The sequence below is a fragment of the Mustela nigripes genome, chromosome 14 (genome assembly GCF_022355385.1).
Source record: "Mustela nigripes isolate SB6536 chromosome 14, MUSNIG.SB6536, whole genome shotgun sequence".
Lineage (NCBI taxonomy): Eukaryota > Metazoa > Chordata > Mammalia > Carnivora > Mustelidae > Mustela > Mustela nigripes.
In genome coordinates this window covers 12,702,117-12,714,240 of record NC_081570.1, presented here as the reverse complement: position 1 = coordinate 12,714,240, position 12,124 = coordinate 12,702,117, and the positions used below count along the sequence as shown (strand labels likewise).

Here is a 12,124-nt window from a genome sequence, read left to right as displayed (position 1 = left end):
GGGCTGTTGTCAGCCTCAGGGGACACGCTCTACTGAAAGCACTCTGGACCTGGCGGAACCAGCAGAATGCAGATGCGGCTGTCATTAGCCAAGCTGGGGTCTGTCCTCACTCCTCCCCTCAGCAGGAGGCCAGGAAGAGGGGGCAGGCAGAGGGATGTGTTTCCCAGAACCAGGGCAGAGCTGGGTCCCTGTGCAGGGACTCCGTGCACGAAGCTGTGGTTCTCAGACTGGCCTGAAGCTCCTCAGAGTCATGAATGGTCGATGAGACTCCCAGCTGCAAGAAACAAGTGATCGCAGCTGTGCCCAGGAGCACACAGGCCCGAGACAATGGTACTAAAGAGGATAAAGTCCAACCTATGGAGATTTTTGGCTGCCTCATCTGGGCTAGGGGCTTTGCAAACATCACTCATTCATTCAAAGATTTATTATTTTAGAGAGAGAGTGCAGGAAATGGAGCAGAGGGAGAGAATCTCCAGTAGACCCCCTGCTAAACACAGAGCCGGATGTCAGGCTCCACCAACCCTGAGATCATGACCTGAGCCGAAACCAAGGGTCGAACCCCTAACCAACTGAGCTACCCAGGTGCCCTGCAAACTTTATTCAAATAAAAATATCCTTACAACTACTCTAAAAGGTAGCCCCCCTTGTCCCTATTTTACAGATGGGAAACTGAGGCCCAGAGAGGCTAATCAACACAATGATGGATCTGGGATTCTGCCCCAAACCTGTGTGTCCTTGTACAACAGGGATATAACATCTCCTGGCTCATGGGGATGTCGCCAGGATTCCATGAGACAATGGGCAAGAAGCCAGAAGCTCACGCACTATCAGGCACAGGCTAAGGACGGACAGTGGCTATGATGTCGGCTCAGCTGCAGCTTTGGTGAGCACGGGAGGATCTGCCCCATCAGGGGACAGCTGGGCTGGGGCGATATAGCAAGCACAGTGACCTCTATGCGGTGGGTCCATCAGAGGATTGACCAAGATGGGTGAGTGCTCTTTCAGTAAGAAGCCTGCCCTCAGGAACCCTGAATCTCCAGAGGTCAGAGCCTTTCCCTGAGTCTGGGGCCACTGGGGGGTCCTAACCTCTCCCTGGTCTCCCCAACAGCCTCAGGCTCATCAGCTCTCTACTCCATCCCACATGGCTGCCACCTTCTGTCGGGAAGAGCCCAGAAGCTCACAGCTTCTTGCTGCCCAGACAATGAGAATGGAGGAGAAAAGTCTTGGCCAGCTGTGCCACAGAAAGAGAGAGGAGCACACCGTCTTGCTCAGCCAGGACCATCAGGCTATCTGTGCAGTTCTGGTCAGTCCCACAAGATCTCTCTGGGCCTTGGGTTCGTTGCCTGGCAGGAGGGATAACGGACTGACAGATGTCAGAGCTAGGAGGGGCCTAAGAACCATCTGGTTACAAGTCCTCCTTGAATGGAGGAGAAGACAGAGGCCATGGGGGGAGAGCAACCTGCTCAGGGAGCTTTGGTGAATTCATGAGGAAGGTGGGCTGACTGGTGGAGGTGGCTTTTGAGGACTTGGTCCTTGCTCACATAGAGAGAAGCCTCAGCGGGAGTGTCTCTACTGTTTCCAGGGGTGCAACAGCTGGTATGAGAAGCAAGATGCCTGGCTTCTGGCCCCAGCACTGGGCTGCTATCCCAGGAGGATTTTGTGATCCTGGCTGTGTGACCCTAGGCAGGTTGCTTGCTTTCTCTGTGCCTCCATATCTGTGTCTGCAGAAAGGGGCTGATAATACTAGTACATACCCTCAGGTGGCTTGTGAGGACTGAATGACAGATATAACATGGGACGTACAGCCGGAAGACTCCAAGGGCCCTCCTTTGGTCCTCTGCCCAAACTAGCTGCCACCTCACCTGCAGACCCTCTATCCCATTACCCGTCTGATTTTCTGCCCAGGATTTGGCACTGTCCACGGCCTCTATGTGCGCTTTATGCTTGGCTCATGCACCCGATACAATTCCCCAAGGACCTTGTCCTATCAAAGGAGATACCCTTACCTAGCACATAGTAGATGCTCAAGAAATATCTGATGGATAGATGACTATGCACAGATCCCTCATCAGACTGGGAGCCCCTGGATGGTGCCCCCTGAGTTTTGTTCTTCACCAGATTCCCTGGGGTGACCAGCCCAGGGGTGGGCACCAAGAATGCTCCTTCGGTGAGGGGACGACTACAAGAGGGAAGTTTTCCTGGCATGGCCACTTCCCTGCAGCAGCCCAGCCCCCAGGAAGCCAGAACTTGCCATGTGTTGCTGCTGCCGGAATCAATGTCCCTCTGGACGTCTGGCCTTTGGAGGTTTTCAATTTCCCCAGAAGCGGTATCTTTCCATGGGGCCTTTATGCTTTCATTGATTGCCTGACTACGACAAGCTTTGTTTCCCTGGTAAGTATCATTTGATAAGAAGATCAGAGAACGCTAGAGCCCAGAATCAGGGCCAAGTCCCTGGACCACGGGCAGCGGAACTGGAGAGTGTGCCTGATGAGAACGTCAGCGCCAACAGAGGCTTCTGAGATCGCTGGGAGCCAAGCCCTTGTTTGACAGATGGAGAAAGTGAGGCTGGGCTGGGGACAGCCAGAGACACGCGCTCACATTACTATTCTCATCTTGCAGATGGAGAAATGAAGGCACAGATACAGGGTCAGACCCCAGGAGTCCCCACACGGAGTCCAGTGCACGCCCTCACCAATCACTTGATGTTTCCATGTTCCAGGAAAGGCCGAGGGAGGTCCAGGTTCAGGATCCCTCTCTGTAGCTGTATGCACCGCCTCCCCCAGGGAGGATCCCAGATTGTCCTGTCCCCAGAGGGGGACCCGCCACCCCTGCACTGTCCCCATGGGCATTTCTGTGAACTTAGCTCTTGGCTTCAGCCTGGAAAAATGCTCTCACAGCGGTCTTCACACTGCCCAGCCCCTCCCTCCCTGTGTGTCCTCACTGGGTCACAGGGCCCGGAGCTGGGGGTCCATGAATGATCCATCGAACCTTCATCTCACCCCTGCTTACAGGCGTGGACACGGAGGTCTGCTGCCCCTCGGGAAGCCCTCATTCCTCAGTCCTCTGTCAACTCCTCGTTTGTCCCAGTCAGGGTGTCAGAGCTCCTCCAAAGTGCCCAGGCCATGAGGACCCAGGGACGAGGCCCGGCCCTGCTGTCCCGAGGGTGGGGGGTATCAGGGTTGGGAGAAGGGCTTCCTGAGAGGAAGTGGTAAGGCCACACCTGTCCTACCTTGGCAGGGCTGGTCTTCTCGCTCCTTGGAGGTGAGCGTGGGAAAGAAGAAGCTTCACGGCCTCCCAAGAGACACAGCAGCAGCTGGTTCCTGGGACAGCCCCTCCGTGCACGGGCGCACGCGCGCGCGTGCACACACACACACACACACACACACACACAGCTCCTCGCTGTGACCCCAGGGGCAGGGGGGGCTCTGCACTCACCCATGACGTTGAGGAAGATGTTGCCCGAAGCCAGGACCACCTTCTCTCTCGTGGCACGGTCATAGATACCCACGTGGCATTCATAGGGACCATTGTCTGAGATGCGGACCTCGGGCAGCCTGGGGGAATGAGAGGGGTGGGATGAGGGCCGGTCATAGTGCCCTGGAAAGCACAGCACCCCCACCACCCCCAAAAGAGTCCCCAAGACTCACCGTTCAGCCTTCTGGACCGACCACGTGCTCCAGCGCTAGGCTGAGGGGAGGGGGAGCAGCAACATTTATGGAGCACTGACTGTATGCCCGGCCCTGTGTTCGACACTTGGAGAGGTGAAGGTGTGTGTGTGGGGGGGTGTTCAACTGGAGTTGTATCTGGGCTCTTTTCAGTGTCTGTGAGTTGCAAACAGTAATGGTGCCCCCCACCCAGAGGGCCCCAGGTATGCCCGGAGTGAGAGGCACCTGCTGTGTGGCCCAGGCTCAAAGCTGAGCCCTAGCGGGTCACCTCACTCCGCCCTTCACCTAGGATCCCTATTCCCACCTCGTAAATATGGAAACTGAGGCTCTAGAGGAGGCACAGATGTCCCCTCGTCCACCACCACCGATATGGCTAATAAGACCCAGGATGGGAACTTGAATTCCTCTTTAGATACTGAGTTCCTGTCCCTTTGGGTCCAGCCTTGGGGGCTTGAGAAGAAACACTAAACTTCTCATCTCCAAGGAGCCCCTGTCCCAGCAGATCAGCACTCCCAGTCCCTCAAAGGGTGAGCCTATCCGAGCACAAAGAAGGGAGGAGCTAGTTCTGCCTGGGGTCCTCAGGAGGGTGTGGTGGCCCGGAGGGACGCCGGCTAGACCATTGCTGCATCAGGGAAATCGCTGGGTCCTCTGGCAAGTTCCAACCTTCTCTGGACCTAATCATGCAGCCAAAGGGGAGGCTCTTTTGGCCACAACCCAGAGGCAGTGGGGTCTCTGCTTTTGGGTCTCAGGTTGTCACACCGTAGCACAAAATACAAAGAAGCTCACAGTCACGGTTACAGTCAAGGTCACGGTCACGAAACACTAGCCACCAAAGTGGCCCCTCAGTCCCATCAGAAAGGGGCAGTAGGGGAAGGAGAGGGTGGTGGTAAAGGGCATAGGCTCTGCCTGTGGGTCCCGCCACCCCAAGGAGGGAGGTTCCTTCAATCCAGCTCTCTGCTCCCACCCTGACGTGAGCGTGTCCGCTCTCTACTCAGCCGACCACCTGCTCCCAACAGCTTCTGCTGCGCACTCCAACCTCAGAGGCACTCTCTTCTGTCAGGTCCCCGGCCCCTATCTTTGTCTCCAGCTCCGTTCCCTCCTGCCTCCGTGTCCCCCCCACACCTGAGCCCTCCGCCTGGGTTCCACGCTCTAGGCTCAGAGCAGAGCCCACCACACATTAGCATAAACAAACACCTTCATTTACATAGAATACACAGAGGTTGACATCTGGTCTACTGACTGTCATAAAAGAACCGGGAGATTTGATGTTTTTCATCAGGGAAACTTTGAAGGAAAGAGGCTGCCTTCCTTCCCTCCCCGCCCGCAGAAGAGCACCCTGTCAGCGGGAACAGCAGGGGACTGTGTCCCCTCGGGAGCTATTTTGTTTGCTTGTAACTCAGCTAGACTGGAAAAGCAGCCCCTCTATCGGGCATCGTTGCTGAGTGACAGTCACCTAGAGTGACATGTTTCGGTAACACTCACAGGTATCAGTTATACGGTAAGTGACTCGTGCAGGTGACATGTGTGCAGGTGACATGCTCAGGAGACAGCCCCCTAAAGAAAGAGGCTCAGGAGACACATGTAGCTGGCAGCCACCCAGGTGATGTAGAGGGAATGGTGACAGGGTTGGCACCCAGGTGGAAACGTGTAGGTAATTGCCATGTGGGTGGTGCACGCAGACATGTTTAGGGGAGAGCAACACAGGTGACATGTTTAGGTGCTATGCTGATGACATGCTCAGGGGACAGTAACATAAACAGTATGTTTGGGCGACTTGTGTCGGTGACACAGAGCAGGTGGTAGAAGACAGCTCAGGGGACACCTGGATTGGTGCTTTGCGAAGAAGGCAGCCTTCCCCTTAGGACTTTGTACAGACTCGGCTGTTCCTTCTCTGGGCTCCCTACCTACTCCAACTGTCCCAGACCCGCTGGTGGACACTATGCTCCCTCTCCCCGACCACACTCAGTGGCCAAGTCCTGGGCTCTCCACCTCAAACCCATCCTGCCCTATAGGCACATCCCTCCTCCCCACCCCCCCCCAACCACCACCTTTTCTCATTTGGAATGTGGGGCAGAGGTTTCCCTGGTTCTTCTGCCCCTGCTAATCTCCCTCCAAATCCGTTCTGCAGGTCAAACCCAGATCTTTTCAAATGCAAATAGAATTAATGGCACTTCCTAACCTAAAGTCCTTCAGACTTCTCTCAGCTCTTGAAGATTAAGACTCGTATCTTTGTCCTGGCCAACAAGGCCCCCAGGGTTGCTCCCTGCCACATCTCCAGCACCTTTTAGCCTTGCCTCCAGCTCCAACAGTGTTCTTTCCATTCCTCTCATTGCCAAGTGCCTTCTTGAAAAGTCAACTTCATTTTGGAATCACTTTAGATTGACAGGAAAGTTGCCAGAGAATACAACATCCCCATACATCCCTCACCCGATTTCCCTCATTACGAACGTCTTAAACCACCGTTGTACTTTGTCAGATGAAGAAGCCAACGTTGATACATCACTATCAACTCAAGTCCAGACTCTTTCTGGATGTGCCTGGTTTTTCTGCCACTGTCCCTTTTCTGTTCCAGAACCCAACCCAGGACCCTTCAGAGGTGACCAAGGTACACTTAGCCCAGCGCCTTGTTTGATTCTGCACTCTTGCTTGCAATATTCTCTTTTCCTGGGAATGTTACATTTTCTTCCCCTGGCTGCCTCCTGCAAGTTTCAAAGGAATGGTCACTTTCTTAGTGACCGTCTGGACCTGGTGAGGGTGGTGGATGATGGCCCCGATGGCCCTGATGAAGAGCCTCCCTGTATCCACGTCTCTGGCCAATCACCTTGCAGTTCCTCCCATCTAGGGGTGGAGTCTCTTCCCATTCTTGGCCTCTTGACTTTGACCAAAGGATGTATAGGAGGGATGGTATGCACATTCCAAGCCGAAGTCTCACAAGATCTCTCTCTGTACCCCCTTGCTGCTCCCTTCCCCTCACTCCTGCTCTCTCTCCCTGCTTCCTCCCTGCGAACAAATCTCTGATGTAAACAAGCGCACACAGAGACATGGAGAGAGGGAGGTGGGTCCTAGATGGCCCAGCCATTCCAGCCAAGGTCAAATGCAAGAATGAACCTAGCTAACCCCTAGGCTCAAGAGCAATAATAATTCATTGTTTTAAACGGTCCAGGTTTGGGATGGCCTGTTATGAAGCAGTCGTAAACCGATCCAGGAGAACTTGTCTAAATTGTCACTGATGACTTATGTCGGTGACTCTCTAACATCCTCCTCCCTTGCTGGGAAGGCGGGGTCAGCCTCTGGTTTACCAGCAGGTCCTACGACCATGTGTGGTGCTTATGGTCATGGTCCGTACTCAACCAACATTCAGTACCTGGGCGGAAACCTTCCAGAAGGCTGTGGAGTGAGCATGGAGAACCCTATTTCCCTCTGTGCTGGAAAGCAGGTGCAGAGTCTCGTTCTTACCTGCAGACCCAGCAGCTTCCAGTGCACGGCTCGGATTTGGACCAAACGCCTCATCTGAGCTCGTGCGCTCAGTGCTAGCCTTCCAAAGTGGATTAAACAGCCTGGTGATCTCCTCTCCCCAGATCTGAGTGGCATTGATCTGCGTGCTGGATAAAAGGCCTTGCACAGAGAGTGGGGCCCTGAGGGGCTGGAGCAAGAAGACCAGCTCTCATCAGCAATGGGCTCCGATCAATAAACTATTAATAACTGCAAAGGTTTCTGGCAAAATCAGTGTAATGCAGTTTAGTGGCTGGAGTTTACCAACACTGACAGTGGCTCTGAAGGGCATGTAATTGTGTTTTTGAAAAACTAGACACAGAGATGGGGGGGGCACCAGCTGTCCCCATGGCCTCCGTGGCTCAGGTTAGGCCATGCAAGGGCTGCTTGCTGTGGCTTCTGCCAGACCCAGGGCCAGCACTAGTGTGTAAGCCTACTCTGTGCTACGTCCCATGTTGAGTCTTGGGGGTGAGAAGCCAATACAGAGATGCCAAGGGTTTGGTTCCTGCCCCCGTGCAGCCTCTAGCCAGCTTTCAAAGCCTATCCGGTGATCCTCTGCCTGTGCTCCCGCCCCATCAGAGGTTGACAAGGCGACAGAGAGTAATTCAGGAGTTTAGCTCGGAGCCAATGGGGCATCACGGTCCAATGGACTAGAATCCCCTGTATAATAGCAATCCTATGTACATAACATGACCAAGGTCAGAGAGGAAGCAGGTGGATGCCATCACCTGAAAATAAGCCTGGCAGATGCCAGAGCTGGAGAATTGTCTCTGGGTCCCACCGCCTCCACCTCCCCCACCCCCACTGCTCCCAGGATCTTCCTTCACCAATAGGCAGGTGAGTTTGAGCGTTCCGGTACCAGAATTTGCTTCCCCGCTCTAGAGCGCATTTCTATTCTGAGCCCCACCGCTGTCCAGGTAATGAGAGCCATCTGCTTCCTCCCTGCTGGGAGAAACAGGATGGCCTTTTATTTTCCTAAATTTCCTTCCTCCAGCTTCCGGTGGGCCCCCTCAATTCCGCTGACTGCAGTTCCCAAGCAAGTTGGGTTCACATTCTCCATGCCTGACCCGACTTCACAGCCTCCGCTCGCCTCTCCTTTCGTGGCTTTGTCTCTCCACTGGGAAGAGTCCCATATTTGCACAGAATGGAGGTGGTAGACTCAGGAACGGGGTGGGCAGGACAGGGAGGAAACAGAATGCGTCTTCAAGTTTCCCTTGCTGTATTGTTAGGGAATCAGGTGATCCAGTGAGACACATGTGCAGATATCAGAAAACTAAATGAATGAACGAGACCTGTACACTCAGAACAGAGGCTGGTGCAGGGTAGATGCTTGTCCGTTTCTTCCCCTCACACCGTTATATGATTACATTTTTAAACATTAAGCACTAGAAGCACCAGGCGCTGTCTGCACTGACTATGACTACCTAGACAAGAAGACAGGGCAACATTTTAAACAGCAACATTGTAACACTATAAAACATCCTTTCTATCCAGTATGCCTACACGTCTCCATACTTCTTGGAAGAAGTCGGCTGGACGTTAATGAGGTTGCCCTAGGATCAAGGTCATCTTGACGAACTCCAGTCTTATCCTACCACATCTTACGGCTAGTACCGTGTGTTAGGTCTGGTTGTCCCTCTACTTCATACAGGTCTCTGGGATCCTCGCTTCTCAAAGGAATCTTTTGTTTGTTTGTTTATAACTTTGTCGAAGTATGATTGACAAACAAACTGTGCACAAAGTTTACACATTTGATGGCTTTTGACATAGGGAGGTATCACTGAGGCCATTGCCACGATCAAGCTCATGAACATATCTGTCATCCCCTCCCCAGGTTTCCTGGTGTCCATTTGTAATCCCCCAGCCCCCCAACCCCTGATCTGCTTTCTGTGTCTGTAGATCACATCTCGTAGGATTTCAGGTAAAGTGATTTTTTTCTATGAGGAAAGCGTGCGTGGCATTTAGGTATGTGCTTCTAACCCTCTTTCCTTCTCATCTCTCAGGAGAGAGGAAGTTGCAGGACAGGTGACAAGACACCTGCTCTTTTCCTTTACTCCCATCGGCCCATTCTGCTCTGTCCGCAACCTCGCCACCTGTATTCTTTCTTGCCACCCCTCCCTGCCAGATGCCCATCCTCCAGGCCATCCACTCCCTGCCCTCCTTCCAGAGTGACCTTATCATAGTGCGATCTGGCAGGTCCTTTTCCGACTTAGAACCTTCCCTGAGCTTCCATCCACTAGAGGATGAAGCTCAAACTCAGTGACACCGAGACCATTTCTGATCTGGCCCCAGAAAGGAAGGAAGAGGGCTGAAGGCATGAAAGGGGCGTGTGGCCTCACATCTTTTGCCAAAATTCAACAATCAAATAAGAAGAGCTGTCAGAACCAAACTTCTATAATATGCCCTATTTAAAAAGCATTTTGTAATTCAGATGTCTTCATTTATATATACACAGTACCTCATTCTGGGCTAATGGAGAAGATTCAGGTAGCGATTGGTCCTGTGAGGCTTTGCTTTAATGAAGAGAGGAGAGATCCTTTTCATTTGTGTAACCATTGTTTGCATGGAAACAGAGCTTCTGAAGGGCTGGGAAATCGTTCCTTCTTGCAAGTAGGTTAAACACACCCCCCTGCAATCTTATTAGCCTAGTGCTTGCTCTCATCCCCGCTGGAAAGATCTCAAGTGGGAAGTAATGAAGTTTTACTGTTTGTGCATCTGTCATGCCTTCCTGATTGGCTGCACAGCCCCCGGGGCCCAGATCTTTTTCTCTCCCTCCCTCAAACACCTGCTTATTCTCCAAGTTCAGGGTTATGCTCCCGCAACGCAGGGGTAACTATTGCAGCATACCGGCTCCATCTCTACAGAGCCCTGAGGCAGGGCTGAAAAAAAAAAAAGGCCATAAAGTCTCTGGCAGCCATGGGTGCTATTGGGATGTTTGCTAATAAGACACTTGGAAAAGGTTTGCTGCCCTCTGGGAAAGGCAGTGCAGGAATTGGCTCTGCCCCCTCCCTCACACCTAAGCCATTTGCAGAACCTGCCTGGGAGTCTGTGGCCAGTTTAGGTCTGTTTGTTTGACCAGTGGCCCAGGTGTGCACCTGTTCAGCCAGCTCCGGCTGCTACCCTTTCCTAGTTGCCCTTGATCCTTCTGACTTTCCCCTCACAGCCCTGGGGGCTGCATGAATCCCCCCCACCCCCACCCCAGAACTAGGAAATGGACTGGCTACCAGGGATAGCATTTGTGGCAACTGGCCGACCTGGGACAGTTACCAGGGAGAGATGGAGAAAGGGCCTTGTCTTGGGTTGGGATCCTCTTCTGGAGACTTTGGGAGGGTACATGGGTACAGACCTCAAATTTGAATGTACTCAATTGCCCAGGGTCTGGTTGAGATGCAGATTCGAGTAGGTCTGCACAGAGCCTGAGAGTTTCTAACAAGCTCCCAGGTGATGCTGTTGCTACTGGCCAGCAAACTCCATCTCGGGTTCTCAGTCCTTCTCCCTCCCCTGTAGATCCATCCATCTGTTTGACCCTGCCCTCCCCCACCAGACACACTGGGTGGTCCCCTCCCATTGGCTTCACCAAACCCCAGATAGTAAGCGTAGAGCTTGGAAATCCTTGACACATGCGTGTTCCTAGTGAATACCGTTGAGTAGAAATGATCAGAGAAGAGATTTTGCCACTCTTTAAAGCACCAGGGGCTGCCAAAAAGCTGGCCACACACAGAGCGTGGCCTCCATCCCTCTCACTCTGCTCTGACTCAGTGCCGAATCTCTCTCTGCCCTCCTGAACCAGACCCTGCATCTCTTCCCTGTCTTCCAGCTTCTGAAAGAGATGCTGGCTTTCCTGGTCCCCCGGGAGGTGAGTCTAAACTCAAGGTCATCCCGGAAGGTGCAACCCAGACCCTAGACCGAGATCAAGAGCAAGTGGGGTCCCATGCTACCCGGTGGGAACTTGGCTAATGTGGCCGGAAGTGATAAGGCCTGAGCCATCCATCATGAATACATTTGAGGGGGGAGAGAAGTTCCAACCCCAGTGGGATGGGGATGAACATTCTGAAACTCGGGAGCAATGCCCTTGCCTCTTTTGGGTCGATTTCTGGAGTTTCTCCTCCAGCGAGCCCTTGATAGGCACAGACTGCCGAGATGTTTCCCTTGGGCAGGTGTGGGGGGGCCACAAGGACTGCATACTCAGAGATGCTGGTGGAGGAAGGAGACTCTTGCTCAAACTAAGGGGATCGTCCCATGCGCACAGAATGTACATGGAGGAGGCTGGGGCTTTGTTCCTTTAATATCGGATTTCTCAATCCAGGTGATGAGGGAGCAGGAGGCTGGCTGAGGACAAAGCAAAAGCTGGCGCTTTGCACCCCCTCTTCACCCTTTCCCCTACATAAGTGTAGCATCCCTCAGGCAGCCCGGACTGCCATGAACAATAAGCAAATAGTTAACTTGCAGAGCTCACAATCCTGCTAGACAGGAGTCTCCCTTGGCTTACAAATGTCCTAAATCTCACTAACAAAGACGATTGATAGCAGGATTGTGAGACCCCACCAAAAAGTCTCCCAAAGATCTTAATGTTAATGGCTGGTCTAAAGACAACATTGATCCAGCAGCAAGGGCAAGGCCTCCGGCAGGCCTGGAACATCCTGGCCCCTTGTAGGCCCTCTTTAGCATATGAAAACTCCACTGAAACCTCCCTTCCCCTCCCCTTCCCCCAACAGCAGGGTACAGAACCTGCCATCCCTCACAACCCGGGGCAGCAGCTCTTCCTGCCCACGGGTCCTGTCCCCGTGCTTTAATAAACCACCATTTTGCACCAAAGATGTCTCAAGAATTCTTTCTTGGTCATCGGCTCCGGACCTCAGCCCACCAAACCTCACCTAGGTTCTAGAACTTCATCATATGGCGCCCAACTGGTCATCGGCTCCGGACCTCAGCCCACCAAACCTCACCTAGGTTCTAGAACTTCATCA

The 12,124-nt window shown here is 53.2% G+C and overlaps 1 protein-coding gene across 1 annotated transcript in view; it reads right to left on the bottom strand.

The window, feature by feature from the left end:
* Positions 1–12,124, bottom strand: part of IGSF21 (immunoglobin superfamily member 21) — a 234,012-nt gene that overhangs the window by 36,116 nt on the left and 185,772 nt on the right. The window contains exon 4 of the mRNA XM_059374901.1: positions 3,436–3,554. Coding sequence (XP_059230884.1) covers positions 3,436–3,554 — 119 coding nt within the window. The remainder of the gene's footprint in view (positions 1–3,435; positions 3,555–12,124) is intronic.